We start from the raw sequence: 27,933 nt of genomic DNA, 5'->3' as shown, positions 1-27,933 counted from the left end.
AATCAAGGCTACTGGAATATAGCTCAGTAGTTTCAGGTACTTCCCTCCAGCCACTCCAATACACCATAAACTAAAGTGGGATGTCTATATAATGCATAAGAATAACCTCCAGGATAACTTCTCAATTCTGTTTGAAATCTCTCTGCCACTGAAACTTCATTTTGTCTTATTTCTCTCTTCCCTCTTTTGGTCAAGAAGACTTTCTCAGTCCCTGGCTCTTCCCGGGATTTCTGTCCCATGGTGCCAGGTTTTTACCCCTGGGAGTCATTTCCCTTATAGCAGGGAGGGCAGTGAATTCACCTGCTGAGTTGGCATAAACAGAGGCCACATCTGAGCAACAAAAGAGGTTCTCGGGGGTGGGGGGGACTCTTAGCAAATCCTTGCAGAAATAAGTTTCATAGGGGTGAACACCACAGTCAAGGGCTTGGTTTATTCATTTGGTTGTCCCCACTGCTTGCAGGACTATCAAGAATTCTTCACATTGGGAAGTTGAATATTTCCTTCTTTCTCCCCAGTCTCCCATGGGGACCTTGCAAATACTTCTTTATTCACTGCCCAAATTAACTCTGGACATCAGAGTATCAGGGCATCACACTAACCTGGGCAAACCAACAAGATCTCACACCCTATTCAAGATTCCATATACTTAAGAGTGTTTAACTAAACTGACCATACAAGTTAAATTAGAAAATGCACTACCCAAAATATAAATTTTGCACCAACTTAACCTCTCTCCCTTTGGTCTCACACAGAAATTGAAGTTTTAAAATACGGACCATATCATCCTTTACCTGTATTCTGATTTACCTTAGTCTAGCCAGATCAGCTTCATTCATATCTCTCCTCAGTCTGATCCCTTTTTCAACTTGGGGTAGTGCTGACTTTCATAGTTTCACAGCTCTATATCTGAGTCTCAGGCATCACATAAATACTGAATTTCTGGGAACGACCAGGTTTTATAAAGAAACAGTTCAGTATCTCAGAATTTAAAATAATTTCACCTCCTGAATATATGAGAAATTTTCACACACATACAGTCCATCCATAGTATACAGTCACTGGCTCACAGTATCATCACATAGTTTGTGTATTCCTCACTATGATCATTTTAGAACATTTGCATAACTCCAGGAAAAAAATAAGGAAAAAACGCATACATCCCATCCCCTTATCCCTCCCTCTTTATTGATTATGTGAGATAAGTGGTATCTAGAATTTATTGATAAAGGAACTGTTAATTAATGCTTAACCAGGAACCAGGGTTTGTAATTTTGAAGTCAGGCCAACTTGACCTCAAAGTTCATACTTCTCCAACATGATATCCTGAAAGGTTTGAGGCTGCTTACAAATACACTAAATCTAAATATTATTCTCAGCTCTCAGGCTTTTGCTAAAAAAGGACAATGATACTTGTGGTGACTCTTACAATTTTTTTTTTTTTTGCATGGGCAGGCACTGGGAATCAAACCCGGGTCTCCGGCATGGCAGGCGAGAAAAGGACTCATACATTTTACCTTTTTTGTTTCACATTCCTTTTTCCTGGTGTATGTTAAATTACTGACATTATATTTTACTTATAAATACTTCAGCATGTATCTCTATTTTACTGCATAACTACCATTATCAAACTAATAACAGAACTGCCTTACTGTCATCTACTGTCAATCTGTATTAAAATTTTAAGTTGCTTTTAACAGATCCATGTTGGATCAATGTTAGAAAAGGAACTGGTTTCACTCAGTTCCTTTTAGTTTCAGTGCTCCTGAACTATTTTTTAAAATATTTTGCCATTTAAGATTAGTGGGATTCATATCAAGTTTAGAGTCATATCAAGTTGGGATTCATATCAAGTTTTAAACTCATATTAACTCTTGTTAAATATCTTTAACATTTTAAAAAACCCAGAACCATAATGTAGCAATGCAAGCATTTGTTTTAGGCATGACACGAATTGTTATAAATTGCTGTTAAAATGAGTTGTATAGAAGTATTTTGTACTCCTCTTCCTCACCTTGTTTTCCTTAGGTTTGAGGTGATTTAAGTACTGTTTTGATAAGAATGTTCTGAAATTGATAGTTGTGGTAAATGCACAACTTTGTGATTATATTGAGAACCACTGATTATACACTTTGGATGGTTTGTATAGTGTGTGAATAAAGCTTTTAAAATGCTATTTTGACCTGTAGCAGTTACCTGGTTTAGGTCTTTTTAGTGCTTTCCATTATGATAAAAAGTGTTAGCAAGTAATTTTAACTATCAGTAAGAGTGTACTGTGTTAAAATGGCTTTAGGCCAGTAGCTTTCCTGATTAGGTCTGCTTGTCTGTATGTTCGTGAAGAATGCCTACCACCATGCTTAGGACTGTGGGCAGGATGAAGAGTATGGCATGGCTCCTGGTCTGAAAGAATTTAGAACCTATACTGGTTAATTGGAACAGTTTTAGAATCATTACTACAAGCTAAAATTATAGGCATTATATTTACAGGACATTTGGGTACCATGCAGCTTAGTACTGTGAACCTGATCAAATCCCAATCATCTCTGTAACTACATAACCCTGATCCTCTCCATAACTACATAAGCCAAACCAGTCTCTTGCCCTACTCTATCTTAATGGAATTATTGAGATTTCTTGATTTTTTTTTTTTAATTATAGTGGGACACAGCAGGCCAAGAAAGATTCCGAACAATCACCTCCAGTTATTACAGAGGAGCCCATGGCATCATAGTTGTGTATGATGTGACAGATCAGGTAAGTTCTGAGAGGAAATTGTGTTACAGTGACAAGCAGAAAGTTATTTTATAAATATGATTATTGATACAGCTGAAGACTTTGTTCCCTCATATATAAATGAATCACATAAAAACAAACATGTTTTAAAGCAGTCATCTTATTTAAAAAAAAATTAAAAGGGACATTATTCCCCCCCACCGTTTGTGTAAATAATAGATTAATCAATCAAAATTTTGTATTATTTTCCTTTAGTAAATAGACAACTTGGAATAGGTTTTAAATTCTTTCAAGGGACACTTGCACTAGCTTTCAGTTTATACAGCTAATTCATGATGAGTAAAACTTTTGCTGTTAATTTGAAAGGTTAATTTATTCTAATATTGATGCTCTTAAAATCCAAAGTCAGTTTTTATTTTAAAATCTTCCTTGTACAGTGTTAGTGGTCTTACTATTGGGCTTATCTTTAAATTTGTTCCTTAATCTAACAGAGCTCTAGGTGAAAGCAAATGCCTATTGAAAGCAAATGCCTATTGATACTCTGGTATGAATTTATTATCTAAAAAATGACTTTGATTATTCAGGCAAGAGTTTGTAGGGAGTTGGGGGTTATTTGGTTTACATTGAGTGCTACTGCTTTGTTCTTGGTGTTAAGGGTAAACAGAATTTGCCTAGCAATTACACTTGTCAAACTTGCCAAAAGTTAGATTAGGGGACTCTGGAGGATGTAGTTCAGTAATAAAGAATTTGAGTAAGATGAGCTAAAGGAAATTTTATGAAGAGAATGAATATATGAAGGTTAGCTGTTGGGAGAAGGCTGGGGAGCAGCCTAAGGCCACACTATGCTTTTGATCAGAAAAGTTAGCAAATTTCAGGTCCATCATTTTTTTTTCTTTAGCAAATGTTAAATCTTAACTATGAAGTCATTGCTTTAATCAGCAGATAATTAGAAGCATAGGTACTTAGATTCATTACCATTAGAAATATTTGGTGAAGCATATGGGGGAGATGGGGAAGGATGCTTATTTGAGGGAAAAAAATCCTGGGTCACATTACCATTTAAATACTATTTAAAAAAAAATTCATCCCTTAAGCATAACTACCATAGAAGAGAAAACTAGTGTCTTAATTTTGGACCCATTTATTTAATAGCATCCTTTGATATCTCTAGCAGTACCAGGTACTTAGTAGGAATTAAGCTATCTTATTCACAAACCCAAATTTTATCACATTTCAAAAACTGGGTTTTATAACGCATTTCAGCTGTGCAATCCAAAACAATTTGATTTGCCCAAGTTGTAGTTTCAGGTTGAGCTGTATTTCTTTTTTATTGTCTGTCTGTTAGTCAGAAAGATGCTATTATGTGTCACTTGCTTCATTAGAGTAGTTGTGTCCAGAACTATATCATCATACTTTAAAATGTCTGTCTTTTTAGGAGTCCTTCAATAATGTTAAACAGTGGCTGCAGGAGATAGATCGTTATGCCAGTGAAAACGTCAACAAGTTGTTGGTAGGGAACAAATGTGATTTGACCACAAAGAAAGTAGTAGACTACACAACAGCAAAGGTATGTTTAAAGTTTGATTTTCAACCTAAATTTGAAGACATGAATTTCAATTATGAGCATGTTGTCATATGACAGCCACAACCATCTAACTGTCACAATTTGGATCCAATAAATTTAGTCCTTCTTCACTCCTCATTTCAGATGGTAGAAATGCACTAAGTAAAAAGGATTTTTCAGTGTTGATTGTGCTTTATTATTCTCTTAGGAATTTGCTGATTCTCTTGGAATTCCATTTTTGGAAACCAGTGCTAAGAATGCAACAAATGTAGAACAGTCTTTCATGACGATGGCAGCTGAGATTAAAAAGAGAATGGGCCCTGGAGCAACAGCTGGTGGTGCAGAGAAGTCCAATGTTAAAATTCAGAGCACTCCGGTCAAGCAGTCAGGTGGAGGTTGCTGCTAAAATTTGCCTCCGTCCATTTCTCACAGCAATGAATTTGCAATCTGAACCCAAGTGAAAAAACAAAATTGCCTGAATTGTACTGTATGTAGCTGCACTACAACAGATTCTTACCGTCTCCACAAAGGTCAGAGATTGTAAATGGTCAATACTGACTTTTTTTTTATTCCCTTGACTCAAGACAGCTAACTTCATTTTCAGAACTGTTTTAAACCTTTGTGTGCTGGTTTATAAAATAATGTGTGTAATCCTTGTTGCTTTCCTGATACCAGACTGTTTCCCGTGGTTGGTTAGAATATATTTTGTTTTGATGTTTATATTGGCATGTTTAGATGTCAGGTTTAGTCTTCTGAAGATGAAGTTCAGCCATTTTGTATCAAACAGCACAACCAGTGTCTGTCACTTTCCATGCATAAAGTTTAGTGAGATGTTATATGTAAGATCTGATTTGCTATAGTTCTTCCTTGTAGAATTATAAATGGAAAGAGTACACTATCTGATTAATAGTTTCTTCATACTCTGCATATAATTTGTGGCTGCAGAATATTGTAATTTGTTGCACACTATGTAACAAAACAACTGAAGATATGTTTAATAAATATTGTACTTATTGGAAGTAATATCAAACTGTATGGTGATAAGTATTGTTTTAATTCTTATGGTTAAAGGAACTATAATTACAGCCTTGCATTATGCTCAAAACAGCCATTTGTATGTGCAGACGGGGCACTGTGCTTAGAACAGCCATTTGTGTGTACAGATGGGCATGCAGACCTATCTTAGAACTGCATGCTTCCCAGGTAACAGACCTGATAAACGACCTAAGGCAGCTTCTGTGCTGTGTAGGGACTTAACCAACCTTAGTGGTTCTGGGAGCTGAAATTGTATGGAAACAAGTACATTTAGAATGTATGTTGTCTAGCCTATTATCTCTGATCCTTCTCTGAAATGGCTTTATTTATAAACATTTTGTTAATCTATCTGTGGTAGAAGGGGAAAGCAGCACACCTTTCCTAACTGGCAAAGATCAGACTAACACATGCTAATGTTGTTTCTTCCATGCTCTGAGTTGGATATCATCCTCCGTAACTATAATTTATGTTGGAGGAAAATTAAAACGTTGAAGTAGAAAGCAAGAAATACACTATTTGACTGAAATAACTTTAGAAATTATTCCTAAAAATTAACTGAAAACATGAATGCTGGGTGGGAATGATAAATGAGAAAAATATATTATTTCAGTGAAACAAGAACATGAAGATTTTGTTAAATAGGACCTTGAAGATAGGAGGGTTGGTTTTCACTGTGGAAAACAAACATCTTTGCTAACACTGGCATTTTAAGGTACAGAGGGCAGAGATTTTTTTCCTTGGGATCATTCTTCACACAGGAAATCGGGTTGTGGCTGTTGGCAACACATTTTATGGTGGGGTTGTTAATTCAGTGATAAAATTTAAACTTTAAACAAGTCAAAAATTATAAGTTTATTTTTCACTAAACAAGCAATTGAAATACATGGTACAAAAATAAGTGGTAAGATATTGTAAAATGAAATGAACAGAATAAATATTCAATTTAATTTTCCATCTATGATACTTTCACAATAAAATCATAGTTTACTTTGTATTATAGATGTGCTTGTTGGATCTATTCATCCTCACATAAGGCAACTGACAAATTCCTGAAAGTACCAATACCTTATTTGGGTGAATATCTTCTTTAATGCTTCAAATGTTTTCTGCCTTATATACACTATAAAGAGGGCAAGAGTTTGTTTATTTTCTAAAGAGGCTGAATGACACAAGGCAAATATGTTAGATGTGATGCCTGCACTTCAGTTTTATATACAGAAGTTGTTCAAACCATCAGCTTATTTTTGATGAGTTAGCAAGAAACATTACCTGAATTTAAAGTGAAAGCATATTTACATAAGTTTTTTAAGTTTAAAAAATTCTGATATTCTTCCCCCATGGCAGTCAATATTGGGACTATAGCACAAGATGTTTTAGCATGCTTCACTACTTGCTTTTAAATATATGCCAGTAAGTGCAGTTTTGAAAAAAAATTCCCATTTCTACCCCCATTTTCAAGTATAAACATTTCAAGCTACTATGGGCTTTAACAGTCCATTGACTTAATAATGGAACTATTGGTTGTCATGTTTTAAACACAGGTGTCTGCCATGAATGAGCTTATACAGTGTTATTTATACAGCATAGTTCTAAATCTAAGCAGCTGCAATCTCTGATAGCTGTTCCAGTCTAAGTAGTAAATTTCCTGTTCTTTGGCCTTGTTCTGAAATCGCCCCAGCAGACATACTGCCATTCCAGCATTATTTTACATCAACTCCTCTTTGTGTTCCTAAACTTCAGAACAGCCCAATACTGACATTCTCTCCTGTGTGCAGACGAGCTTGGCCATGGAACCTACAGCAAGAACCTGGTCTCCAAAGTGCCAGTTCAGCTCTTAGAATTGCCATTTCCCTAAAGACTTAAGTTCTATTAATTTTAAGGGACCACTAAGAAGTTTTACTACAAGGTAAACATGGGGTTTTATAAACTGCTTTGTTAGTAAGCTATTGCTGTCCTTCCATGCCATGTCTGCCTTTAGGAATGCTGCTGGCAGTCTTTTACTAAGCTGAAACAATTTCATCTTGCATTTTAAGGGCCTTCTTAAAGTATTGCTGAAGATACAATTAACAATTGTATTGATACTCTTCAGTGGCACTCACAGCCAGGTCCAGAGAGTTGGCACTTACAGTCATAACTTACTTCAAAGGGGACAAACAAAAATATTATCTTAGGTAAGAGAGTACTTTCTCAGTAATCAGGGCACATGAAAGTAGAATATTCTGTGAAAATTCCTGTCAGTTAAAGTTTTAATTTGGCCAATTTGTTTATAGGTTCTCATTCTGAATCTATAGGTAACAAAGACATCATCATCCCTCTCGAGTACAATAACAAATAAATGGGTTTCGCTCCTCAGGAGTACTGAGTAATACTCAATGGAAAGACATGTTCCTGATTTATAGCCATGTCAAAGAGAAAGCAAATATATCAATTTAAGAAGAGAAGCCATTAGACATTTCCTGCCTTCTTAAACCAAACCTAGGTTTTCTTAAGGATAGTTTATATAATACTGATAATTCTTTTCTAGGAAGGTGTGTTCTTAATACCGTTATGTATAGAATCGATATGAATATGGAGATTATAGAATCATAACAGTTTAATTTTGACCATGCCCTTAAACATACGGTGGTAAGCTACACCAAAGTAGCAGGCACTTAAAATATGTATTTTATATGGCTGCTGTTGAATTTTATATAGACAATTTTCCCCTTCATAACTAATGTTTAAATATTAGAATTTATAGGCTCATTCTTCAGTGACTATAAAGTCTAAGAAAGTTTGAAGCAGAAAAGTCATGTTTGACAATGAGTGTATCTCAGTCCCCAAAACTATAACCCTAAACTTATTTTAAAGAAGGTAATTTTGAATCAAGAGTTATTTGTCCTGAGAAGATGTCAGAAGTCTGTTTTCTGAGAATAACTGCTCAAACTTGCCCTCTTTGGGTTTAATATGATTTGTTCATTTCTTTATAAACCTAAAATCTTTCTTTCTCAAGAAATGACAATTTGGAAGAGGTAAGCAAAAAGATCTTTAAGTGCTTATCTCATATTTAAGTGTGAAGAACTTTCCTTAAGACATAGCCCACTAAATATATAAACAAAAATGTGCTTTCTCCTTCCATTTATTTAAAAGTGCTTTTTGTTAATGTAGAATTCTTTTTCTGTCAGGGTACTTAGATGTCAACTACCAAGCAACAAAGAAAACTCTTGTCCTGACAGCCTTAGTTTCTGCAGCTGACCAAGGTGTTTGAACCAACCCATTCCCTGACCAGCCATCACCTTCCAAGGGTGGGGGAGTATGCATAGATATGCAAGTCTTCTCCCAAAGGTACCCACTAAATAATAAGCGTCACAGCTCCACTAAAGCTCAATGGCAGTTCTGTAAGTCCCTGACACATTTTATTTTAAAATAAAATATATTAGGCAAGAAGATGGAATCCTAAGCCTTGAACAGTGACAAAAGTTTTTATAATAGCCCAAAGTAATTTGTAGAGGTTCTATTAGTTGTTGCCCTTTTCTTTTGCAGACTAAGGGTTTAGGCCTCTTCTTGTCTAAAATCTTCAAAGAGGGAGTAAGAAACATAAGCTTTTTTTTTTTCTTTCAAGATTCCAGTTCCTGACAGATCATTCACTTTTTCATTCTGTTATGCCCTCATGTATGCCTGAGAATAAATACCAAGCATCTGGTTACATCTTTCTCATACTGGTCACCTTTAAATAATCTCAGCAGGTAGAAAATTTAGGAATTCTATCTGCTCTTTTCAACTAGATCAATGGGAGGAGAGACCTGTGCCTCACTGTTTTATCAAAAATTGCAAAACCACGTTTTCTGTAGAAAAGTGCCCGAAGGAAAACTTTAGTTTGGAAGGACTCATTTTAAATAAAAATAAACTTAAAAGCCCTTACTTACTTCATGGAAGAGAAAGGCATTTAAAGCTAGTATTTATTTCCCCCCTTAACTTCACTGTTAAATGGTTCTTGCAAGGACTTCCACAAAGTTTGCTTTTCCCACCAGCCAGCTTTTGCTGACACATTATCTGAGAAGGTGCCTGAAAGAGAAAAAGAAGCATGTGTTTGCTGCAGAGGGAGAAACCATAGTGGCAGTCACCTGTGTTCATTTTAGAACTAATATGACTATTACTTAAATTGCTGAATCAAATAGAGAGACTCCCTACTCTTGTCATACCTGGATTTTATCCTTTACCTTCTTTCGTCTACAAAAAGACAAAAGTGCCTTTTTCCAACAAATTTGTTCGCTTCATATCTCTGTATGCAATTTTAAGGTATGTACATTTTTTTTAGAAGTAATGCTACTGCACACATATTACGATATAGTGTAAGCATAACTTTTATATGCATGGGGATTAAAAAATTTCATGACTCACTTTATTGCAATGGTTTAGAATCAAACCTGCACCTGGAATTTGCACCTGGAATATCTTCTGTGAGTTATGTGCTACAAACATATAAGTTGTACTAACTTTTTCATTTTCTACTTCTCCCAGGCAAGTTGGAAGGGAACAGTAGGGGAAAATTTGTAGAAAACCTTTGTGGGAAGTGGGGGAAGGCAAGCAGTCACCAGTAATTATGAGTTTCTATGAGCACTTGACACTCAGTGTTACTTGGAGGTGGGGTACCAAATAAACTGGATGAGATCATCTGCAGAATAGGGGCGGCCTGATAACCCCATATTGGAGGAACATACATGGGCAGAAGTTAAGAAGAAGCTACAAAGAGGTAAGTTGTGTTGCTGTACTCCTTGGGTGGTGAGACATGTGGTGGTGAAGAGAAGGCCAAAAAAATGGGAGCATGGGTCACCCTGGTCCTCAGCTAGCAAGGGTGAAACAGCAATGTGAAAGCACCACACTGAGCTAAAGGCTTGTCACAAAAGGAAAACCCACAAACCTGCTTCCTGGCAATGCTGGCAAATTCTTTTTCAGTACCAGCATATCTCGCTTTATACTTTACTGTGCTCCACAGATACTGCTTTTTTTTTCTTTAACAAACTGAAGGTTTGTGGCAATCCTGTGTGAAACAAGTGTATCAGTGCCTTTTTCCAACAAATGTGTTCACTTCATATCTCTGTAATTTTCAGGTATGTATATTTTCTTCAGAAGTAATGCTACTGCACACATTACATATTACAATACCGTGTAAGCATAACTTTTATGTGCACTGGGAATAAAAAAATTTCATGACTCACTATATTGCAGTGGTCTAGAATCAAACCTGCAAATTATCCAAGGTTTGGCCTGTAGCGTGGGCTGTCTTCTTCCTAACTTACCTATTTCAAATAGCTCTTAGCTGACTACTGGGACAGAAACTCTGGATTCTAATCAGCACAGGGTTTGGAGGGCAGATTTTCTTCTCTTGGGTTGTTCTACTTACCACATTAAAGCCCTTTACATCCGTGCTGCTTTGCTGTCACTGGCTTGTCAGCAAGGAGGGTGCAGCCAGCCAGCATGTCCAGAGAGGCTAAGATAGAATCATATAGGCGATCTGCATGGCTCTCCAGCTCACCGGACTGCTCTGCGATTCTCTCGAGGACATCCTTTAAAACTGATACAAGTGTAATTCAAAGCAGTTAGGCAAAAAATCCTGCACAAGTGCTGCTCAGTAAGTATTTTTAAAACAACATTTAAAATAGAAATAGAAAAATATCTTTTTGCACAAAACGGAGACGTGGCAGTTGCTTCAGAATGTCCACTTTAAGAAAGTAACCTTCCAGGGGCTTATGTCACATTGCAGGATGTATGTTAACTTCTCATTAAAACTGAGAAAATAATTCACCTGCTCTACCTTGGAAATTACAAAATGCAAAGACTGGCGCACACATACAGGGTTCTCTGGTGACTGGTGTCATCTGACTTTAGAGATAAGACACAGCGCACACCAAGATCCCGTCAAGTTGAAAGCCCAGTTACCTCCTGTTGACTAGGGGCTATAATTTAGCATATATATAGGTGTTCTGGTCATATATTTGGGGATGTTTATGAATTCTTTTTTTGTGGATCCCAAGTGAGCAGACTTAAAAAGAAAGAAAATTCTCTGAATGTAGGCTGAGACAAGAACGTAGTGAGGCCAAGATTCACACCTACAGCTAGCTTCTAGTTAGTGTTCAATGGGGGGAGGGGGGAGGAATTTAGGCTTTTCTTCTCTTTTAAAAAGCTTATTTTGTTAAGCACAAAGGCTGCCTTAGCTTCCTGGGCCTTTATCAGCTGTATTACCACTCTCCCTGGTTTCCTGCCACAGCTGTAACATTTGCTAGCAAAGGAAGTTAGAAAGGGGAAGCTGCATATCTGCAGACAATGCTGACTGGATGAGCGAAAGGAGAAGCAACACAGGCCGGCTATGCTGAGATCAGTCCCTGGGTCAGCCACGTCAGTGCATTGTCATCAGAACAAAGTCCTGTCCTGACAACGCATGAGAGGTGAAGGTGCGTGCAACAAAGCTAACCTGTGAGGGTGACTGTGCCAGGTTCTCATTCTTGTTCACCAGGCCTTTGTGCTGGGGATTATTAGATTTCAGAAGACTTTAACTTTTTGAAGTTAAAGTTTGAGATTAAGCTCCCTTTTAACTTCCATTTAGAATGTTTCGTTGAGAATCTGAATATTACTATAAATGAGCTAGACTTAACAGACATTTATAGGACATTACATCCCACATCAGCAGGATACACCTTTTTCTCAAGTGCTCATGGATCATTCTCAAAGATAGACCATATGCTGGGCCACAAAGCAAGTCTTAACAAATTTAAAAAGATTGAAATCATACACAACACTTTCTTGGATCATAAAGGAATGAAGTTGGAAATCAATAATAGGCGGAGTGCCAGAAAATTCACAAATACGTGGAGGCTCAACAACACACTCTTAAACAACGACTGGGTCAAAGAAGAAATTGCTAGAGAAATTAGCAAATACCTCGAAGTGAATGAAAATGAAAACACAGCATTTCAAAACTTATGGGACGCAGCAAAGGCAGTGCTAAGAGGGAAATTTATTGCCCTAAATGCCTATATCAGAAAAGAAGAAAAGGCAAAAATGCAGGAATTAACTGTCCACTTGGAAGAACTGGAGATAGAACAGCAAACTAATCCCAAAGCAAGCAAAAGGAAAGAAATAACAAAGATCAGAGCAGAAATAAATGAAATTGAAAACATGAAAACAATAGAGAAAATCAATAAGACCAGAAGTTGGCTCTATGAGAAAATAAGATTGATGGGCCCTTAAGTGCAAATAAATAAGATCAGAAATGGAAAAGGAGACATAACTACTGACCTCACAGAAATAAAGGAGGTAATAACAGGATACTATGAACAACTTTACGCTAATAAATACAACAATTTAGATGAAATGGACGGGTTCCTGGAAAGACATGAACAACCAACTTTGACTCAAGAAGACATAGATGACCTCAACAAACCAATCACAAGTAAAGAAATTGAATTAGTCATTCAAAAGCTTCCTAAAAAGAAAAGTCCAGGACCAGACAGCTTCACATGTGAATTCTATCAAACATTCCAGAAAGAATTAGTACCAACTCTCCTCAAACTCTTCAAAAAAATAGAATGTTTCGTTGGGAAGTAAAGGTTAAACTGGAAATGGGAATGAAATAATCTTTTCCTAGTGAATTTTTTGTGTATTAACAGAATAAGTGCATACAGGGGCCTGATTTGCCAAGTTCAAGTCCATTGGCCTGATAAAATAAGGAATTTGTGTATGAGAACAAATTATTTCTTGGTTCAACTAGTTTAAAAAATAGTGAACACGTGGAGCACTGTGGGAAGGTGGTAGAGTAGAACAGGCAGGAACTGTAAAATAATTCTTTTGAAACTCTAGAGTTTAGTAGTTGGGAGGAAGAGGCTGGTAAATTACGGTGAAGTCTTAAACTTCTCTGTCCTCACGGTGATTACCAATGCCCCGCTTGCAGCAGGCTGCCTGCATGGAGTATAGCCTCTGGCTAGCTTGCTGGAGACAGAAAGGGACATGAAAATCTACTTCCTCAAGATCAGGACTGGGCATAGACAATTGCTGATCATGGCTTTTGATTAGTGACTACAGATTGTGCCCGGCTCTGAGGGTGGCTGTTGTTCCAGTCGACCCCAGACAAAGGCAGCTAAGGAGACTTTGAGATGCTAGGCTTCCTCAGAGCTATAGGGGAAAGGTAAAAGGTTAGGTCAAGACACCACTTCTTTCATGGATAGCCATGAAAGAAGCTCCTGGTGCCCTTCTTGACCCCCTTGCCAGGGCAGTTTGAAACCATTTTTTGCCCCCTTCATGGGTCCCTGGCCTTGTACTGGCTGGGAAAGAATGACTCAGGAAATTCCTCTCCAGGTTGCGCAACATGGAACATGATTCCTAGGGATGAGCTAGCCCTGGTACCATGGGATTGACAACTCTTTCCTGACTAAAGGGGGAAAAGAAATGTAACCAAGTATCAGTGGCTAAGAGAATTCAAATAGAGTCAAGAGGTTATTCTGGAGGCTGTATTACACTAGCTACAGATAGATATTGCTAAGTACCAGGATTTGCCAAACCCCAAACAAAACCATTCCTGTCAACCCTAAGGAACAGGTAGCGTTTTATACAAGATTTTACAAAAGTTTTGTGCACTAAGATTACTTTCCAGAAACCTGGTAAGTTTCCTGATGGGTTACTACACTGTTAAGTCCTGAAATCCAGAGGGGCCAGCCTCTCCAAGAACATCAATTAGTTCCATCCCCCATCGCATATCATCAACACTCCAAAGATGAAAAAGTCAGAAGGAGCACAGCCCAAATATCCCTAAAAATGACAGAAGGATCAAAGAAGGAGGAGTTATAATAGAGAAGATGGGATTTAATAATGAGTGTGACTGCTGAACCATCATACTGGTACTTCTTTCAGTCTCCAGCATCCAGTCTCCAGCTAGAAGGAAAAACCTGAAGGTGGTGGAACTGAACCCATACCAATCTCTGAAATCTGTTCTATAACTACTTGTTAACAATATACTGTTTATTGCCCCTTTGTATATACATTTCACAATAAAAAATGTTTTAAAAAAAAACACTATTGAGATAGGTGGGCTGGAATAAAAGATTACCTTTTAAACATCAGGAAAAGGGAGAAGATTAGTTTCCTGGGAATCGGGGTGGGATTCAAGCTCCTGTAAAGAAGGGAACTCCAAAGTAATAAGAACAAGCCCAAACAAAATAAAGGCCCAGAAAAAAACAGGAAGGACCTCACTTAGCATTTGCCTTGGGAGATCTTTACTGATAAGACAACTGACACTCAAGAAACTCATCAGTTGATTACAAAATCAAGACATTGAAAGGAATAAATCCTGGAGTTAACATTTTAAAATAATAAAAAGTACAATGTGCAACAGACAGGTACAAGACAAAGAAAGGAATCATGGTCGAACAGGAAGAAGATAAAAGTTCAGAAAATTCAAGCGAAGAAGATGGCAATGTGGACATACCAAAAAAGACTTTTAGAACATGATCTTAAAATATTTAAGGAGAGGGCAGGCCACTGTAGTTCAGCAGGCACTGTAGCTCTGCTGGAGACACCAGAGACCTGGGTTTGATTCCCAGTGCCTGCCCATGCAAACAAAAAAAGGAGATGAAGGAAAATAGAGAAAAAAAAGTGAAGTCTATTAGGGAAACAATAAGCAATATAAGAATCTTATTAAATAGATAGAAATTTCAAAAAAACCAAACAGAACTACTAAAGTTCACAAGAACTGAAATGAAAAATTTCCAGGAGGGTTTCAACAGAATTTGAAGATGTCAGAAAAAAGGTTCGGCACATTCAAAGATAAGAAACTGGAACATGTCAGGCTGAGAAGCAGAAAGAATGCACACGTATATATGCATTATGGAAATCTCAGAAGGCAAACAGAGAAAGGGACAGAAGATATAGTCAAAGAAATGATGACAAAGAACTCCCCAAGTTTAGCAAAAGAAGTGAATATACACATCCTAAAAGCCCAGAGAACAGCAAATAGGATAAACATGAAGAAAAACACACTCATCATATACTGATCAAATTGTCTCATTCAAAGGACAGAGCTCTGAAAGCTGCTCACCAGAAACCACGGAGGCAAGAAGGCAGTGGGTTGAAATACTTTAAAAGTGCTGAAAGAAAACTACCCACCAAGGATTTTTTATCCAGCAAGACTTTCTTTCAAAATGAGGGAGAGATTAAAAAATTCCCAGATAAACACACAAGTTGAGTGAGGACATCACCACTAGACCTGCCACACAAACAACTGAGATTGAAAGGAAAGGTCACTAGACAGTAGTTCAAAGAAGCATAAAGAAACAAAGACCTTAGTAAAGGTAACGATTTGGGTAATTATAAATGCCAATACTGTTGTATTATATTTTTTGGTATTTAGCTTCACTTCCTACGGGTGCTAAAATACAAATACATAAAAGTAAAGATAAATCTATAGTTTTGGATATATAAAATCCAAAAGGGTATAAGACAAAGGCTAAATATAGCAAAATGGCAGAAGAGAGTCCTGCACCATCAGTAGTGACTTTGAATGTAAGTGGATTAAACCCTACAGTCAAAAGGTAAAGACTGGCAGAATGGATAAAAATGCATGACCCAACTATGGCTGTCTGCAATATTCACCTTAAAGACACAATAAGACTGAGGATCAAAAGAAAGAAAAAAATATACCAGGGAAGTAGTAATCTAAAGAGAGCTGGGGTTGATATACTAATTTATAAAAGAGGCTTAAAGTAAAAAACAATTACAAGAGCAAAGACAGTCATTATATATTGATAAAGGGGTCAATTTAACAAGAAGATATAACAATTATAAATATGCACCTGACAGTAGCTCCCCAAATATATGATGCAAATACTAACAAAGTTGAGGGGAGAAGCTGTTGGTTTTATATTACTAGTAGGAGACTTTAATACACCACACACACACACACACACACACCCCCAAGAGAATCAAACCAAAAGTTTGTTCTTCGAAAAGATCAATAAAATCAACAAACCTAGTCTAATAAGGAAAAAGAGAGGACACAGACAACTAAACTCAGATATGAAAAGGGGAAATTCTACTCCCAATCCCATGGAAATAAAATAGGACTCTAATAGGGTACTATGAATAATGGTCTACCAATAAATATAACTTAGATTATCATACCATTTCAAATTCTTTGAAACACACAAACTACCTCTACATTGACTCAAGAAGAAATAGAAGATTTCAACAAATCAGTAACTAATAGAGAGGCATAATAAAATCTCCCAACAAAGAAAAGCCAAGGACCAGATGGCTACACAGGGGAATTTGCCAAATATTCCAGGAAGACTTACTGCCAACCCTGCTCAAACTCTTCCAAAATACTGAAGAGGAGGGAACACTCCCAAATTCATTCCCTGAGACCAGTATCACCCTTATATCAGAGACAGATGAAAATACCACAGGAGAAAAAAAAATTACAGCCCAGTATCTAAAGAATATAGATGCAAAAATCCTCAACAAAAAACTACCGAATCCAATAGCACATCAAAAAATTTTATGCCATCATCAAGTGGGATTATCCTGGGTATACAAGAGTTGTTCAATGTACGAAAATCAGTTGATATAACACATTTACAAAATGAAGGAATAAAACTACATGATCAGAGAAGGCATGTTAACAGAGATGCAGCATCCTTTATCTCGATAAGAACACGTTGTACTGGAGGTTCTTCCCAGAATAATTAGGGAAGAAAAATAAAAGGCATCCAAATTGGAAAGGTAGTAGAACTTTCCTTATCTGCAGATAACATGATCCTATATACGAAAAATCCACAACAAATCTCCCAGAGCTAAAAAATGAATTCAGCCAAGTGGTGTACAAGATCAACACCCATAATCTAATATTTCTATACACAAGCAATGAACAACTGGAGGAAGAAAAGGGAAAAAAGTCCATTCAAAACAGCAACAAAAAGAATCAAAAACATCTAGGAATAAATCTAACCGAGGATGTAATGTACCTGTACACAGAAAACTACAAAGCAGTGCTAAAAGAAATTTTAAAAGGTGTCAGTAAATAGAAGGATAGTTTGTGTTCATAGATCTGGAAGACTAAATATCGTGAAGATGTCAGTCCTACCCAAAGCAATTTACAGATAGAATGCAATCCCAATCAAACGTCAACAACCTTTGCAGAAATGGAAAAGCCAATCATCAAATTTATATGGAAAGGTAAGGGATCCCGAATAGCCAAGCCATCTTGAAAAAGAAGAGTGAAGTTGGAGGACACAAATTTCCTGATCTTAAAACTTATTACAGAGCAACAGTAACCAAAAAATAGTAATCAAAACATGGTACTGACACAAGGACAGACAAAGACCAATAGATTTGAACTGAGAGCATCCCGTTTGTGGCCAAAAGACTTTTGGCTAGGGGGCAAAAGGACAGTCTCTGCAACAAATGGTGCTGGGAAAACTGGGTCTCCATTTGGAAAAGAATGGAAGAGGACCCCTACCTCACACCTTATACAAAAATTAAATCAAAATGTTTCAGAGATCTAGATAAAAGAGCCAAAAGTATCAAACTCCTAGTACACAGGGAAGCATCTTCAGGGAACTTGTGGTAGGCAACAGTTTATAAGACTTTACACCCAAAGCACAAGCAACTCAAATAAATGGGACCTCATCAAAATTTAAAACTTTTTTGCCTCAAAGGACTTCATTATGAACATAAAAGGACACTTACACAATGGGAGAAACTATCTGGAAACCATGTATGTGGTAGAGGTTTATTATCCAGAATATAAAAAGAAATTCTTCAGCTAATGCAACAAAAAGACAATCCAATTTTAAAATGGGCAAAAGACTTGAACAGACATCTCCCCAAGAAAGATATACAAATGGCCACAAAACACATGAAAAGATGCTTAACACCCTTAGCCATCAGGGAATGCAAATCAAAACCACAATAAGATACCATTTCATACCCACTAGCATGGCTGCTATTTTTAAAAAAAAACAAAAAATAGAAAATTACAAGTATCGGAGAAGATGCAGAAAAATGGGAACACTCATACACTGCTGGTGGCAATGTAAAATGGCATAGCTGGTATGGAAGGTAGTTTGGCAGTTTCTGAGAAAATTAAATATAGAATTACCATATAACTTGGCAATCCAACTTATAGCTATATACCTAGAACTGAAAGCAAGGACTGGAATAGATTCTTGCATATCTGTCGTCATAGCAGCATTAGTCACAATTGCCAAAAGACGGAAGAAATCCAAGTGTCCATCAACAGATGAATGGATAAACAATATGTTGTATATACATAGCATGGAATATTCAGCCATAAAAAACCCTAACATGTGCAACAACATGGATGAACCCTAAAGACATCATGTTGCATGAAATAAGCCAGACACAAAAGGATGAATACTGTATTATCTCACTGATATGAAATAATTACAAAAAGCATCTGAGTGAGAATCTAGAATATGGGTTACCAGGGTATGAGGCTTGATAGAGAACAGGGGATTAAAAATGACCAGAATTGCTATTTGGAACAATGGAAAAGTTTTGGGAATGCATGGTGGTTATGGCAGCATAACAGCACTGAAATATATATATCTGAATGTGGTTAAAAGGGGAGATGTTAGGGAGGTACAAGGGTAGTTCCGTGGTAGAATTCCCACCTGGCATGCGGGAGACCCAGTCCCTATTCCCAGCCCACCCATGTACTTCACACACACACAACAATTCAACAAATGGTGCTGCAATAACGGGATATTCACATGGGAAAAGAATGAAATGTGACCCCCAACATACAGCATACAAAAAAAGGGGGGTGGGGAATGTTAGGTAATATTAGGTATATATATAGTAATAGAATAAAAATTTTTTTAAAGAATTCCATGAAGCTGGAATGCAGTATACAGTGAACCCTAAAATAAATCATGGACTGTAGTTGATTTATAAATTATAAATGTGCTTGCATTAACTGCAACAAGTATACCACACCAATGCAAGGTATTAAAAATAAGGCAATATATAGAAATCCTGTATATTATGTGTGTTTTGTAAACCCACAACTTTTCTTTAAAAAAAAAAAGTGGACACACCTGCCAGACTTTTCTGTCTTGCCCTTTGGCAGGAGGCTGGCATAGGGACATTTTGGAGGGAGATGTAAAAATTTTTTTTTGGAGATGTAAATTTTAACTTTGCATTCCTAAGGGTATATTTGTAGCTGATTAAGAAAACAAGACTTCAAGTAAGCTGAGTAGAGTGTTGGCACTCTACTGTCTGACAAATGTGCTCCTGGAGAAAGAACAGACAGGGACCTAGTAGGAGAGAGAAGACACAAAGTGTCAGGGAACTTGAGATTTTCAAATAGCAGCTAAATTCCTGGTTATTCCAGGATGGTGGAGGGCAATGTGTCAATTTCAAGAGACTCCGATATATATCTGAGAACTACAGAAAATCCAAATCTCTTATTTTGTCAGTAAAATAGCTCTAGACCACTTATAAGAGAAGGACAAAGTGAGATACTCATTACAGAGTTAACACTGATAAGTATTATTCAATCGATTCTTAAATGGAAGTTAAATCACCTGTAGTTTCAGAAGTGCCACATTTACCTGTGGCCCCTTAAAAAGTTTCCTGATTGAGCATGTTCCCCTTTTTGCTCTGAGCAACTATACCTTCCAGTCCCTCTGACAGAAACATGGGGCCAGTGGATAGGTGTTCCAGCCAGAATGCTTGAGGCAGATTTAAAATGCATGTAATAGTTTTCTTTTACTTGGGATTAAAAATAGTATTCATCTTTCTGGGTTGTGATTAAATGGGGAAAAAAAAGCTGCTTCATTACAATGTCTGGCATATGGTAACTGTTCAGTAAAATGCTGGCATAATTACAAGTATCAGAGGAGCTTGGCATACTGAATTTCTCCAACAAAAAGCCAAAGAGCAAAAAACCATAGCACAAGATAACAAAAGAGCATCAAGAGAGCAGAGGATTGCAAAGGGCTCACATGACACACTGGACAATCATTTCCCTATTCACAACCCTTCACTGGCTCCTCTCTGCAGAAACCCCTCTGCCTCTTCATGGCCCTACAGCAGTGGTTCTCAATCCTGGCAATTTTTCTATCAAGGGGACATTTGGCAATTCTGAAGATATTGTGAATTGTGACAAATGGGTGGGTGGAGAGGGTATTACATCTACTGCTGAACACCCTATAATGTACATGATGCCCCCACAACAAAGAATCATCTGGCCCAAAATACTAGTACTGCCGAGGTTGAGAAGCCCTGTCACCACCTCCCCAGTATGTACCTGCCTCTCAAGCACCAGTCTCCTGTCCAGCTGTACTGAGATTGTTTGCTTCTAACATAAACCCCATTTCACTCCAAAACACGAACAGAGGCATAATACAGATAGTGCTTTTTTAACAGCTGTACAGTGTCATACAGAAAATTAGGTGCTCCTTTTTGGGTCCCAGCAGTTCCCCAATTTCCCTGGCATTTTCCTAACTCATCCTCCATACAGTACACTCCCAGTAAAAACTACAATAAGTGCTAATCCTTTGCACACTACATGCTTAGATGTATTCTTGAAGTCTGATTTTTACACATTCCTAAGTGGGGAATCCAGCCTACAAAATGGGCTTACACTGAGTTTGTTCACCACTGCCACTTAATCCCCTCTTATCAGTTCACATCTTCCTTCATCATTTCTTAAAGTAGACTGTTCTCAAATCCTTTGAGCAAGAGAATTCGTTTCTGAAACAAATACTTCCCCAAAGAATAACAAAAAGCAAACAAAGATGAGCTGATCCTGAGATGGGGAGACAGGGAACCCCTGAGGGTTCCCTACTATAAATATCCCAGCCCCAGAAGAGGACAGTTGGGCTAAAACCAGGATTCCCTCCAAGAACATCACCATGGAGCATAAAAGGAGAAGCAGAACAGAGTGTAATTCTGGCAGGCCATACATCTAATTTGTCATCAGCTTTTATGACTGTGACTACCTCTTCATATGTGGTTGCAGGGAGGCTGGGAAGGGGCCAAGGGACAATGATGGTTTGAACTGCTGTCAGGTGGTCATGGGAATCTAATGGCAAAGGGTACAAGAGGGAGGGGTTCCTGCAACACTGGCTCCTTTCCAGTGACACTCTGGGTCCCTGGATCTGCTTTGCTGGGCCTGCTGCTGGGAGGTATCAAGCTCTGGCTAAATTCCAAACCTTAAGCATCTCACCTGGGGTATTATCCAACAGGCACTGAAGAAGAATTTCCCCTTTCTGTAAGACACTCTCCGTCAGGAACTGGTGTTCATCTATATCTTTCTTAAATTGCTTAAAGAACATCAGGAAAAGAAAAAAAATCTTTATTATAGTTTCCTAAGAATAATCAAAATGAATAATGTACAAAATAAACCCCACCTGCCCATTCTTCAGAATTTCCCAGTTAAACTGCAACAATTTAACTTCAGCTTCTTTGAGACCAAGACAGATACACAGTCAATCATTTTTTTCTGTTCACAGTTTGAAAGCTGAAACAGTTTTTTCCCTAGCAGAGCCTGGCTCACAGGCAGCCTGGAGTCAGGGTTTCCTTTTTGTGCCATACATTATGGGTCCCTTTAACTTAGAGTCTCGGATTCTCAAAACAAAATGCATTCTATTCTAAAGCACCTGGTAAGTAAGAATCACATCATATCTGCTATTAAACAAACTCTACAGAAGCTACTACCTCCACCTTACTGCCCTCACTCTACAAAGATCATTGGGTTGGACAACTCTGAGGCTTTGGCATCAGGGGAAGCTGAGTCTTCTGAGCAGCTGGTATGTCTTCTCACGGGTAGCAAGCCTTGTAGCTCACTTTCAAATATTCCTTTCAGCTGCTAAGTGTAATATGAAACCCATGGCTCACCTTTAGTCCAGGGTACAGAACTTGGTGATTCACATTTGAGGTGTATTTTTCCCTTCAGATTTACTATTTTCCTGCCTTCACTTTTCCTCCACCCTGACACTAATACTTACTATTTTATTCTTTAAAACTGTATCTAGGGCGGGCCGCGGTGGCTCAGCGGGCAAAGTGCTTGCCTGCTATGCCGGAGGACCTCGGTTCGATTCCCGGCCCCAGCCCATGTAACAAATACGGAGAAACAGAATACAATAAAACAAGAAAATGTTTCCCTTTCTTCCTTCCTTCCTTCCTTCTATCCTTCCTTCCTTCTCTCTGTCTTTCCTTTAAAAAAAAAAAAAAAAAAAAAAACTGTATCTAGTTTATATGCTGCCCCAAACTCATAGTACAAACATATGAGAAAAAGAGCGAGAGATAAAATAAGTGATTAGATATATCAGCTAAGATCTTAACGCTACCCATAAAGCAGGATCTTTGCTTCTGGCTGGCCTGGAAGCTGAGACAATGAAGGATGATGGTAAGAGGGATAAAATGGAGGGAAGAGAGTTGTCCTACTTGGTTAGCACTGTGCTCTGAGGGCCTTGGGGCAGGGCACTTGCTACAACAGGGCTGGGTGGCCCAGAAAGGCCAGAGATTTAAGTCTAACAGACAACGCCTTCCAGAGTAGCCCAGGCACAGGGCACCATCAACAGTCCTGCACCTGGGCCTCCTGGGGGTGGAAGACCCTGCAAAGTTTATGCATGAAGGGCACTGGTCTCAGCCGCCTTCTCCTTTTTCTTGCTCACTCTGGGCAAGGCACTAAGGGCAACCCCTCCACACAATGGAAACAGCATTCCCACTAGGGTGGGACAGCTGACCCCACCTGCTCAAGCCATGTCCGTCCCCTAAATTTTAGTTGGCTCCCAAGGTGGAAAACAAAAGTTCTCCCCTCTGCCAGGGTGTGGGCTGAGTGAGGCTGTCTATCAACAGCTCTCAGCCCTGGGTTCCACTGCCCTCACTCATGCAAATGTTAATTGTGCCCTCTTCTACTGGAAACAAATGGTCAGGTTTATAAGGTTGTAAAAATTCAAAGAACTTTTCCAGAAAACTCTAGTTTCTAGACTACCATCAGACTCAGATCACAAAGACCACCTCTGCTGTTTCATGAAGAGATTAGAAAGATTTGGCCCACAAAACAAGGTAAGAGTCAGCAGTTCAGCAAGGTTACCATTATATTTAAGATAAATGTATAATTTTATCATCCAAATCAGGACCCTTCTGAGAATGAAAGGGAGACCTTTAGTAATTATGCCAGAATGGTGGGAAAAAGAGAGATGATGTATGACCACCCTAAATATGCTACGGTGATCTAGAATCAGGTTAACCAGAACCCACAATGAAAGGTAATTTTTAAAGTAACAGAATCTTAATGAAAAAGAGGCAAAAAAAATCACCTATGCTATCACATTTTTGTTTAAACACCATCAAACTGCCCTGTGTATATTCTGGAGTCAGTACAATTTCAGCTCAAGTCCTTAAATACCAGCACAGCCCAAGAGAGCTTTTTGTGATGGAAATGTTCCTATCTTCACTATGTGCTGCAGTAACATGTGACACTGGTGACAATCTGGAGCATTTGAAATGTAGCTAGTACAAATGAAGAACAAAATCTTCAATTTCAATTTTAATTAAATAGCCATATGTGGCTAGTGGTTACATAATGGACAGTGCAGCTCTAAACTTACCAATCCCTGAAACATTTGAAAAATTGCTGCAAATTACCATCAAGTACTTTTGATCAAAGATAAATAATAATGTATTTTCTCCAAACTCTAGTTGGCCTGGGAATTCATACACTTTAGAAAACTGTTCAACATTAAGATTTTGAAAAAAGGGCTTCTGATTAGATTTCAGTTTTTTAAAACAGTCACTTGAGCCACAACACATCAAGCTCAATTACATGAGCTTTTACTTTGTAATCAAGTAACTTAGCCACTGCTGTCATGGGTGAACAAGCCAGAAACCAAGATCAGATATTTACCCGGTAAAGCTTCAGAGAGGACTTGAGACCTGTAAGACTGGACTTGGGTGGAATCAAGTTGTTGGTAGCATCTGCTACACTGTACAGCCAGCGAATCAGCTCTTCCAGCTGACAGCAAAATGTCTGCTTAGACAAATAAAAGAATGCATGTTGTTTCTGAATAAACTACTGTTTACATTCAAGAGGTTAAAATATCCAGGTGTTCCAAGAAATGATACTGTGCTTTTCTAGAGCCTTCTCTCACTTGAGGCATTATTAACTTTAGCCTCCTCTCTCCTCCTCTATCTGCCCTCACCTCCATGACTCCAACATGAAAAGCCCTAGTGTGGTTCTAGCTCCTCAGCCTGAGGTGACACCAAAAATGACAGTCCTTCTTATGGGAATGGAGTTGCTAAGAGAAATGCAGGCATGGGGCAGAAGCCAAGAAAGGCATGCCTGACACAGAAACAATTCTGCAGGGAAGGGGAATGTAAAATTGGTGACTATAATCATGACTAACCTGAACCACAGCTGACAACACCTGAATTTAAAAATGCCTGCCCCCAGTCTGCTCCCCCACTGCCCAGGGAGCTGGGCCCCTGGGCTCCACTACCAGCAGCTCAACCTGGGGAAGCTACAAGCCAAGCACTTTACATCACGGTATCACAATCTTGTTTCACAATAAAGGTACACAACATCTGTCCCACCTGCTTCATAGGACAAACAAGCTAATCCACATGACATCACGGGAAAGGTTAAGGCCCTTTAATGTGCCAGGAAATATCTACAACAGCAGCTCAGGGTGCGTGGCCAGAGAGGCCATCTGCACTCACCCTGGAGGCTGCTGTCACCACCTGAGGGACAGCAGAGCTCTTAGTGCAAAGAGGGCCACATTCCTGAACCGGCATCATGTCCCAGGCATACATGAAGCCCTCAACATGAATTATTTTGTTTTATCTGCACAACATAACAGGAAGGGATCCAAATTTTACAGATAGGCAGACTTAAGAGACTAAGCCAGAATTGCAAAGATAGCAGCAGACCCATAATTCAAATTCAGATTTTATGATGACAACCCTATCCTATGGAGTATACTTCCAGATATTCATATATGGTCCACGAGAAGGTCTAAAGTCTTGAAAATGGCACACTAATGCTCCTAACGTTGGAAAGCCCTATCACTTTGGTATACTGAAGTCTTGAAAGGCCCTGCAGACAACAAAGGCACTCACCCTTGTTTATTAGCCCAGTGTTTCCCAAAGGTATCCAGCACAGAACACTTTTTGCACAGAATACTTCCTAATGTCCTCAAAGTAAATAGCACTGGGAAGCAATTTGGGTAAGAGTTCAGGGCTCCAGCTCTGCAGACAACCTGCCTAGGTCTGATTCCTGGCTCTAGTTTTTGCTAACTCAAGGGACTTGGGCAAGTTACCTAGCCTCTCTGTGCCTCTTTCTCTGACCGTAAAAGAAGAACAGTAATGCCTTTCTAGAAGAGGGTCATGAGGATTAAAGAAGGTAAGGAAAGTTACAGTGCCAGTGCACAGAAAACTGCTCGGCCAATGTTAACAAGTATTAAGATATAAGTGGATGGGGCAAGAGGAGACAAGACAGCTCCATTCAAAGCCTCTTAAATGCTGAGTTTCTTTACCTTCACACAGTGCACAAGTGATTCTTTTCCTAGCTCTCCCCCTTTCCTTGGAGGCCGCCCCTCAGTATCTGGATCTGAGAATGTCAGCTGGTCCGACAAAGCCAGGAAGGAGGAGTGTGTTCTCATCAGTCCAGAGTCAATACCCGGGGCCTGGCTGCTCATCAGACTGCCTTCCCCTGCAGAGTCTCGGGCACAGATGAAGGAGCGCAGCAAACAGTGTTTCTGGCCTGCAGGGCCCCTGGGTCCTGGGAGCACAGCTCCTGAGGGAGGCTGACTTCGGGTGGACTCTGATGGGACAGAAGATGGCCCATCACTGTCTGACACTTCCAGGGAGCTCTGCCCTCTGGTGGCCCCAGAGGGCAGGTTCACCAAGGTGGGAACAGAACCTAGATATGAAATCAAACTGGAAACCTGTGTCAGCCGAGAAGGCAGGGCGAGATATTCTTCTTCACTTTCCACTTCTTCTTCTGACTTCCATCCAGACTCTGTGTAGTCAGGGCGCAGGGCACTCTGGCTGGCCCTCTTCCCTTTCTCTGGCTTGGGTGAGGGCCACCCTCTGTCCAATGTTCTTAGTTTGGGAGAGCTTGCCCCACGGTGCCTGGCCATGGGTAGCTGTTCCTTTGAGCCACTTTCGGTTGACTCTCTGCTCCCCCAAGCAGCATCCCTACTGCCTGGGGCTCTGGGGGTGGATGTAAGCTGGCTACAAGGCGCCAACCCCATGCTACCTGGCTTCTGAGGCATTCTATAGGGCCACTGAAGGCTTGACTCTTGGGGCCCAGAGAATGGCAGGGCAGAGGCCTCTGCTGATGGGCAACTTTGGGAGACATTAGTGGGCGATTTTAGGGTACTTGCTGGGGAGACAGAGAAGCTATCCAGGTCTATACCAGAGTCTTGCAGGACAGGGTCAGGCAGCACATGGTTGTCAGGGTGCTTTGAGATTTGAGGTTTGGGCTTCAGTGGGTAAGTATAGTCAAGTAGGTCTTCATACTCTTTATTTGGGTTCCAGAGAGGAGAGTGGCGGTCAGGGGAAGGAGGTAGGGAATCCGGCAGCACACAAGCCCAGTACTCAGCCTGGAAGGAAAGGCGCTTCCTGCCCTGCCCAGGAGCATCACCTGCTGAGGAGATAGCCTGTGGCAGCCAGTGGAGCTGAGGCCCAGGCCCCACCACAGAGGTGGGTGGCTGGGGAACAACCAGCTCCATGGAGGAGACCTTAGTAAGAGCACAACTCTGAGGCTTCATCTTCTTTTGGTGGCCCAGGAAACTACTGACTGGGGATGAGGCAGAGACACTGTAGCTGGAAAGCGGAGGAGCAGCAGGGCTCACCATGGACTTCCACCTTGACAAGTAAGAGACTCCTGAGATGGGAAGCTGCTGACTGAGGCTCGGTACCCGGGATGACTCAACTGGGGATGGGTCATCTTCGGTATCAGCATCATGTCCCGAGCAATGAGCTGTAGTTCTGGGAACATTAAGAATCTGAGGTAGCTCCTCAGAGGCAGGAAGACTGGTCTCCTCCAACTGTAATGATAAGAGGGACAAAAAGAACCCAGGTAAAAGTAATCAAATTTCTTTCCTAGATGACAAACAAGGAATTTTCTTTCGGGACTAAAAAATATTCAAGAAAGGTCTTGAAGAGTCTGCTGCCTGAGATAAGCAGCACAGCATGTGCTGTCAGAGGCCAGCTCAGGGCACAACCTGCTCTGCAAAGAACAACTGTCATCCCCAAAATGACCCCAACCCCAGGTCTTTCAAAAGTTATTCCTCCATAGATTTAGTTTGTGAGGCAGCAGAACTCATGTCTTGCTGAAGCTGGAATACATTAACCTTTGAGAATCATGTCTTAGGCAGACAAGACCCTCAATCATTCCGTCACTGAGAAGAGACACATATAAACCTGGCAGGCAGGCACCCCATCATGGCAGACCCTGCTCAGCTCACAGGCCAAAGTGGCTGAACACTGGCAAAATGAGTGATTCATCTCAGCTTCTGCATTGCAATTTTTAACTTGCCCAATGAAGAAATCACCCCCTGAGGGAGACAGGATAGAAAAGTGGTTAAGGGCATGGTTTT

The 27,933-nt window shown here is 39.4% G+C and overlaps 2 protein-coding genes across 2 annotated transcripts in view; one reads left to right on the top strand and one right to left on the bottom strand.

Moving 5' to 3' along the window:
• RAB1A (RAB1A, member RAS oncogene family) overlaps positions 1 to 6,323 on the top strand; it is a 34,336-nt gene extending 28,013 nt beyond the window's left edge. The window contains exons 4-6 of the mRNA XM_077134403.1: positions 2,656 to 2,751; positions 4,166 to 4,297; positions 4,503 to 6,323. Of these exons, the coding sequence (XP_076990518.1) occupies positions 2,656 to 2,751; positions 4,166 to 4,297; positions 4,503 to 4,700 (426 nt within the window). The 3' untranslated portion in view covers positions 4,701 to 6,323. The remainder of the gene's footprint in view (positions 1 to 2,655; positions 2,752 to 4,165; positions 4,298 to 4,502) is intronic.
• CEP68 (centrosomal protein 68) overlaps positions 6,167 to 27,933 on the bottom strand; it is a 44,766-nt gene continuing 22,999 nt past the window's right edge. The window contains exons 3-7 of the mRNA XM_077134402.1: positions 25,864 to 27,381; positions 24,237 to 24,359; positions 21,552 to 21,648; positions 10,713 to 10,883; positions 6,167 to 9,373 (exon numbers count right to left, since the gene is read on the bottom strand). Of these exons, the coding sequence (XP_076990517.1) occupies positions 10,717 to 10,883; positions 21,552 to 21,648; positions 24,237 to 24,359; positions 25,864 to 27,381 (1,905 nt within the window). The 3' untranslated portion in view covers positions 6,167 to 9,373; positions 10,713 to 10,716. The remainder of the gene's footprint in view (positions 9,374 to 10,712; positions 10,884 to 21,551; positions 21,649 to 24,236; positions 24,360 to 25,863; positions 27,382 to 27,933) is intronic.

This window comes from Tamandua tetradactyla, chromosome 17, assembly GCF_023851605.1.
Source record: "Tamandua tetradactyla isolate mTamTet1 chromosome 17, mTamTet1.pri, whole genome shotgun sequence".
NCBI classification, from domain to species: Eukaryota; Metazoa; Chordata; class Mammalia; order Pilosa; family Myrmecophagidae; genus Tamandua; species Tamandua tetradactyla.
The sequence above is the reverse complement of the archived record's forward strand: the minus strand, read 5'-3'. Positions and strand labels throughout refer to the sequence as shown.